At 33.0% G+C, this 8086-nt stretch overlaps 2 gene segments (V, D, J or C); both read right to left on the bottom strand.

Moving 5' to 3' along the window:
- Positions 1–3735: 3735 nt before the first annotated feature.
- LOC132848112 (immunoglobulin lambda variable 1-47-like) lies at positions 3736–4575 on the bottom strand. The segment is given in 2 exon segments: positions 3736–4055; positions 4560–4575. Coding segments are annotated over 2 exon segments (336 nt in total).
- A 349-nt stretch (positions 4576–4924) lies between these two features.
- On the bottom strand, positions 4925–5382 carry LOC132847911 (T cell receptor alpha variable 39-like; the record flags this gene model as incomplete). The annotated part of the segment is given in 2 exon segments: positions 4925–5217; positions 5338–5382. Coding segments are annotated over 2 exon segments (333 nt in total), but the record flags the coding sequence as incomplete, so codon positions are not given.
- Positions 5383–8086: the final 2704 nt, after the last annotated feature.

Below are 8086 nucleotides of genomic sequence, written 5' to 3'. Positions count from 1 at the left end.
CATTGTTGTCCTGAGTGTTTAGTTCAGGCCTCTAGCTTTAGAAATAAATGCCAGTGTTGTGTCTCTAATGTCTCCACATGTAGCTCCACACACTCAGACACTTATTCATATTCATGACAATGATGCTTCATCTTACACTACACAGGGAGGTGAACTACTGCTGTACTAGAGATTACTTATTTTCATTTGATTCTATTTTTCTATCTATCAACAGTAAGTAAATGCACTGTTCTTAAAGGGCTATGAATTCACATGTTTTATTTACCACTTTTTTATGATATTAAAATAATTAATTTTTTCATCATCTTTAATTATTCCTATAAATATCACAGACTACAAAATATATATAAACCCCCATCTACCTTATAAACGATATAAGCACAAAGGAAGTGGCTAATATATATATATATATATATATATATATATATATATATATATATATATATATATATATATATATATATATATAACGTTTAGTGTCGGTTGTTACTGAGTGCATTTGATATAGAATTCAATTATGGATCATGTATATGTAATATATATATATATATACATATATATATGTGTATATATATATATGTATATATATATATATATATATATATATATATATATATATATATATATATATATATATATATATTTATATATATAAATATTACATATACATGATCCATAATTGAATTCTGTATCAAATGCTCTCAGTAACAACTGACATTAAATGTTCTGTTAGCATTAGATAAAATATAGTTTGGATGATGGAAAGTACATGAATTGACTGCAGTGTTTAATGTGTAGTCATTGTTTGCTCTTCATACTTCATATCACAAGTGTTATATGTGTCTGTGGTTAACTGATAATTTAGCAAAAGTAGAGTAAAGCAGTAACGAGTTCACCAACGATTCCCTCAACAGCCGCCAGAGGGAGCCCTCCTTATGTGCATTTAACTATGTACTGTGTTAGGATACTGTTTTTTGCTTGTTGTTTCTCTTCAATAAACATCTGTAAATGGATTCTTCTTCCACTAACCCTTTGTTACAAAAACTCAGTGTAATTGCTGTTTGACTCCTATTTCAGAATGACAGGCTGTTTCTTTCCTGATAATTAAATCAGCTAAATTTCCTGTTTGAAAATAAAATATAAATAAAAGAATGAGTCTGGATAAGAGTAGGAAAAAACAGAAATACTTAGGAAACACTACAATTTAAATACAAAACTAAATACCTCAGAGTGTCTATTTTCATTTGAGCCATTAACCCTCACTGTGGAGTGTAACATGACAAAGAAATTAATGGTGAATCTGGACACAACAAAACAAACAAAAATTCCATTTCATGTTAGTGATTAATGACCCTGTGATAATCACCATTAACTGCAGAGCCAACAGTTAACACTTTCGTGCCAGAGGTCATTGCATGCTGTGTGGTGCTACTCTGATATCAAGCAGTGAAAAAGTCTAGCTCAAGCTCTGGTTATAAGTTTAGTGACTACTTCTACAATTAAATCAAAGAAAAGGAAATTCATGTGATTTCTGCTCTAGATGTTAAAGATGCTGACTGTATTAAGAAGCTGTATAATAGCTATTTGTTGACAGTAGCTGCTTTGCCAGCCTTCTCTCTAACAAAAATTTACTCCAGTTTCACACCACTGGTAATGATGGACAAAACAATTAGTTCATTTAAATGTACATAAAAATGATAAATGACAGTGCCATTTTGATTGTTTTTTAATTTTATTTCTACACTAATGAATAATTATGATAATGATAATTAAACTACAAGATAATTAGTGTCTTAAATGTGACCAACAGACTCAGTCACCGCTCCATCTGAGGTTTTTATATGAAAGATAAATGTTAAATTTCAACTGTGATTAAAACAGAACACTAGATGCATAGTTTAACAAAACTTCAATTAAAAATGAATTCTGCTGTGTTGAAAGGATTAAAATGGTGGACAAGATGCCTTTTTCATACCAGGAGAAAATACAAATTATTATGTACATCTGGAACCAGGGGCGGTTCTAGACCTTTTTTTTTTGGGGTGGATCCAGCCCCCTGTCTGTGATCTCAGCCACCCTAAAACTATAGGTATAATTTTTACTTTTAAAAGTAAAAAAATAAAAATTATGTTACAATGCAGGACATGTCGTCGATGGGAAAGAAAATTTTTGCTTTGCTTTTACGCGCGTGCGTTGTAGTCTTTCAAAAGTGCGTCAACAGCTGTCTGCTTTATTAGAACGGAGAAGCACAGTGTCAGTCAGAGCTGGAGGCGTTTATATATAACGTTAATTTCACTATTCTTATTACCAGAGTTGATAGTTATTAAAATATTAATGCAAACAATCCATCCATTACTAAATAAAAATAACATTTATTGATTTGGTCTTTGTCTTGTGAATATTTCTTTATTAATGACTGCATTCATTGGACACACTGTTTGTAGAGAATGCACACATACCTGAACTGATGATTCAAGACTGGTATCATTACATCATGCATACAATTTTGGTGTCCACTTTTGCCATTTAATAAATACCATAACTTTTGGCTTACTATGTAGTCATATAATATATAATATAAAACTCCTCTTGTTTTAAATTCTCACTGAGGGCTAAACCCCCTAAAGATGAAATCCTAGAACTGCCCCTTTCTAGAACGGTGACCATACTGATTAAACTGATAATAATAATAATAATAATAATAATAATAATAATAATAATAATAATAATAATAATAATAATAATAATAAAGTCAGTAGTCAGATTCTAGGTGTCCATATCCTTATTTTTTTAATCTTTATAAATACAAATCAGCATGTACTGAGCATTACCATAGTGTAGGCATTCCACTAGACCAAAGCAACAATGTCTCAGTATAGAGCTCTGTCCTTTCAGCTGGACCAGAAAGTTACCTTTAACATCATACTATTGTCTGATTTCTGTTAAACCCTAGCACTTTATCCATTGCTGGCTATAAGAGCTGAATTATTGCTACTGAAAAATTGTCAAAAGACAAAAGTATTTTTCACAAAGTAAGTTACTTTATCTTAAACATATTAGATGTGTAGCCTCATTTCTATCAGTGTGTACAATTGTCTCTAAACAATGAAACTCACATCTGTTCTGAGAGGTTTGTAAAAGGACATTGCTCTAGTTCACAGCCTACAAAGTAACATGCAGCAAGTAATTAATCACTCACTCATTTTCTACCGCTTATCCGAACTACCTCGGGTCACGGGGAGCCTGTGCTTATCTCAGGCGTCATCGGGCATCAAGGCAGGATACACCCTGGACAAAATGCCAACCCATGCATGTCTTTGGACCGGGGGAGGAAACTGGAGTACCTGGAGGAAACCCCCGAGGCACGTAACATGCAAACTCCACACACACAAGGCGGAGGCGGGAATCGAATCCCCAACCCTGGAGGTGTGAGGCGAACATGCTAACCACTAAGCCACCGTGCCCCCCCAGTCATTAATCAGTAAATTTTAAATGACTATTGATTACAGTGTATCATGGACAAAACTGTCAGGAAAAGTTCAATAAACTTAATTTCATGTCCTGTGCACCTGTAACACACTGTGGAGTGTTTGCTTGTTTGCTTCTTTATTCATTTATACCACAAAATTACCACAATTATTGTTTGTGTCTGTGGTTAACTGATAACAGGTTAGTAAAGGGAGGATCTTTGATGTGGTTTTATAAGTTTTTGTAAAGCCTTTCACTGACTCTGTATCACTGTGCATCAACCCATAGAGCACAATGATAGAGAGCAGAATCTGAGAGCTTTAGACCTCTGATAGTAAGTTCAGTAGAGTCTCTGCTTGTTCTTGACTCTAATCGAGTGTCAGTAGGAGTGCTCTTATAAGCACTATCTGACCTTGCACCTTTATACAGTAAAAACTGTGGTGCGCTGTTAGGATATTGTTTGTACCAGTAAAGCAAAATATAATTGCTGCTTGTATCATATGAACATTTCAGAGTAACAGTGTCTGTTTCTTTCCCCACAATGTTGGCATCTTCATCCTTTGGTCCAATTTTATCTGCAAAACTGCCTGGAGTGAAAAAGAATATAAAGAAATAAATCTGCAGCACATTTTTCAAAAGCAAATATTAACCTGGTAAATTAGGAAATTACTTTATGCTTTAAAAACAAATAAATATTAAATAATGCAATGAATTACCTGTAATTACAGTGAGAATCAGTGGTGTGTATCTCACTATGTACAGTAAGTTGTATAGTTGAGCCATTTCTGAACACAGCTCTGTGACGATTCTGTATAATAATGCCTTCTCTAGAAGGCCACACCCAGGAAGTGACACTGTTGTAGTGTAACTTTGTACACATCATCACTTGTGAACTGAGTCACCAATAAAACCAGTGTTACTTCACATCCCACTGCATTAGATGTGCTATTTAATTAACGTAAATTATTTACTCCTAAATAATACGATGCTGTATGTTGGTCATATATACATTTCTAGCAGAATATTACAGGTAGATGCTGAAAACTAAACCTGGTCACTAAACATTTTATTTCTGTCCCACTTTTTCATACCTTTGGCATCATCCATGTTATCTCTTCTTAGTGAAACTAATTTCTATGTTTTCCTGGTTTCATGGTTATTTAATTTTACTGATTCAAGACAAATGGGTAAATTACATAATTACAGATGCTTTAGATTAATAAATGTGAACAGAGACAAAAGCTTTAATTCAGTGAAACGCTTCACAAAAGTGCATAAATTGTAGAGAAATATTGAATAATATAATTCAATAATATACACTCATGAGAAAGAAAGAGACTTCCCCAAAAACTTACATGTAAATTTCTCTAAATGTTTGTCAGAATTGCTTTCAATATAACAAAACTGTGTGTTAGTTTTTGTACAGAGCAGCTGGATTTCCTGTCACTGTGGGCTGCAGAGCACAGTAGTATAGAGCAGAGTCTGATACAGCAGCAGAGGAGATGATCAGATCCACTTGTTTATCTCCATCAACTTTAAAAGACATTCTTGGTGGAGGGTCAGAAAGTTTGGTTCCACTTTGAAGAATATGAAAAAGGAAATCAGGTTTAGATTTTGGATATTGTCTGTACCAGTACAAGTAGTCTGATGTAGAACTTTTTTTGTATCTGCAGGACAGAGTAACATTATCACCTTCATCCACAACTTTGTGAGTGAAAAGTGGCTCTATTGGATCTGCCATGGAGTCACCTGTCATAGAGAAGAGAATATAATGTTTTTAACATAATAAGGACTAATAAGGTTTTACACGTGTGTTCATGTCTAATTCAAAACATACTATTTTTTGCAATAATAAGAATGTTAACTCACCCAGTGAAAGCCACAGACACATGAACAGAACAGTGAACATGGTGAATGGTGTTAGCTGAAGGAAACTATTCTTTCTGTACACTTATTTGTACATCCTCAGGATTCATGAAGCTCCACCCCACAGCATCACTCACATAACAGTGTCACTAATCTTACTGAAAGATTCTTGATTGTTACTGAAACATTCCTGCTTTACATTCAGCCTCACATGGGGAACATGTCCTACATCTATTTTAATCAAACACAAAAAGCAGGAACTGATAATAAAAGCTAATAATCACTATAATATACTAGAATCATGTCATTATTTAAATAATTATTATACAATCATTAAATCACAATTTACAATTGAAATCTCTTAATAATTTAATTAGATATTAAATATCTGTTATCAGTTGTCTCTAATTCTAGTGGGAATAATTAACAAGAAACTCTTTTACCTGGATGTCTTTCTATTCCTGCTGTGATTATTTTTGCTTGCACAATTATTAATAAAGAACATTACATTGATTTGATGCTCGTCCAAGATTTAAAAAAAATAATTTAATTAGTTGTTAAATATGTGTTGTTTAAAAAAAGGAGTGCTATAGTAATTTAGCTATCATTCCTCACACTGTATGACAGAGTTCTCTGTCACTGTGGACTCCATGACACAGCTGTACACTATACAGTCATACACTGCTTCTATTTTATACAGAGAGGTGGTTGAGCTTTAATGTTAGAATGAATATATTAATTAGCAGCAGAGTCTTAGGTACTTTGATCCACTGTTCACTGTCTCGTTGATGTAAAGATAGTGATTAATCTGTGCTCATAGACAGATGACTGAAGAAGTGAGTGTAAACATGTAAATAGCTCCATCTTGTGAGAAAAGCATGGCTCTGCTCCAGTCATGTGTAGTGCTTTTTGTAGTGTGGTTGGGTTTGCTGTCTTCCACCTAGGAATGTATACCATGTAGGAATTTTTGAATTTACTTTAAAGTAGATTTAATCCCTCATGAGTAAACCAGAGGCAACAGTTACATGGAAGAAAGCTTAAGAGGAGCTGGACTCCAAATCATTACAGTATCCAGGTGTATAACAAATTGTTAATAATTATATTGACTAGGCCTTTCATCAAAAAACTTCTTTTGATCCGCGTTTCTCTGAGTGATTATTTCATTTTAATTAGCTTATCTACTACAGCTAAGGCACTTAGGCTTAATTGATTTTGTGGTATAAAGTCTGATTTTAATACATTATAGATTCAGGTAGTTAAATTGAGTTATCATTTTTACACTTTATCACACACTCTCCTTCTCTTGGATTTTTCTCAACACTTCCCATTACAAAAATAAGTTTTTATTTTGTTGCATTACTTGGAGATTAACATTATTCAGGGAAAAAAATGTGTAGAAATTCTCTGAATTATCCCTTACATAATTATTACTATTATTAAATAAACACAGTCATTAATATTTTAATTCAAAGTTTTTAATGTTAAAACATTATATATTATTGTATATTCCATATTTTGTTAATTTGTATGTACAGTTTATTGAGAAAATTGGCTGTTCTTTCTCCTCCTCCTCCTCTTTTTCTTGAGTGCAGGAAAATGCTGAAAAAATAAGACATTCACTGATTATTATATTGTAATATTTATTTTATATATAATGATAATTACCAAATTTACAGTTTATAATATTATAACAATATTATACTATTATTGCTCTGGTCTTAATAATTATGATATTCCAAAATTGTCATTCTGCATGTATTCTATTCAGCAGATTTCTATTCAGCAGATTGAAGAAATATCTGGTCTCCATTTTGCCCTAGCAAGTGTTCTAAAGAGCTCTTCATCAAGCAGAAGAGAGCTCATCCTTATACTGTGTATCAAACAGGACATGTTTCATTTCAGGCCAAACATTTGACCTATCTAGGGAGCTTACTGTATATTTTGGCTATAAATTGCAAAGTGTGTAATGACTGCAGAATAAAATTGTGTAGCATTTGTCCAAGAATTATTGTGTGCATCAGAGTACTTACCATGTCCTGCACACACGAATATGATGGTAAATTACAGCATTTTATCTATTTGATTTGTTTATGATGATTGAATAAGCAAGTTGTTGTTTATGTACGAGTGTGTTTATGTATGAGTGTGTGTGTATATACACGTACATGGGCACGCAGACGGTTGGGCTCTGCAATCAAGTTAAGCAGGTCGTAATTGTTCTCTCCTTCGATAACCAACCTGGTTATATGTTTGGCCCCAGTCGGGTGGATTTTCTCCACTAGGGGAAAAATGTACTCATCTGTGCAGAGAGAGAGAGATTTGATTTGATTTTGAAAAAGACCTTTACTTCGATTTCTCAGTTTTAACAATGACCGATAAAAGGTTTAATTTAAGTCAATGCAGGAAAGGAATAAATAAATAAAACAAAAAATAAACCAGAGAAATAAAATAGCTTTAAAAGTTACGTGCAAAACTATAAAAAAAACAAATGTACATGACATTCTTTAATACATGTTCTGTGCAAAATGCAGTTCATCATTAAAAACTGAGCAGAGTGCATTTTTAATGCACCAGATTTTTTCAAACATCGCCAAGTTCGCCGTTTTCTTGTAAAAGTGAAAGTCCACTAGAATCCTAGACTTCATCAGTGCTGTTGTTACCATTTTTGCATTATCGCTGCCTCTTTGTTCTACTTTATTTTTTCGGCTGATGTAAATGCCCATTTTTGCCTGACCCACAACAAAATTTAAGA

The sequence above is a fragment of the Tachysurus vachellii genome, chromosome 7 (assembly GCF_030014155.1).
Source record: "Tachysurus vachellii isolate PV-2020 chromosome 7, HZAU_Pvac_v1, whole genome shotgun sequence".
Taxonomy (NCBI): domain Eukaryota; kingdom Metazoa; phylum Chordata; class Actinopteri; order Siluriformes; family Bagridae; genus Tachysurus; species Tachysurus vachellii.
Note: the sequence above shows the minus strand (reverse complement) of the source record. Positions and strands in the feature narration are given on the sequence as shown.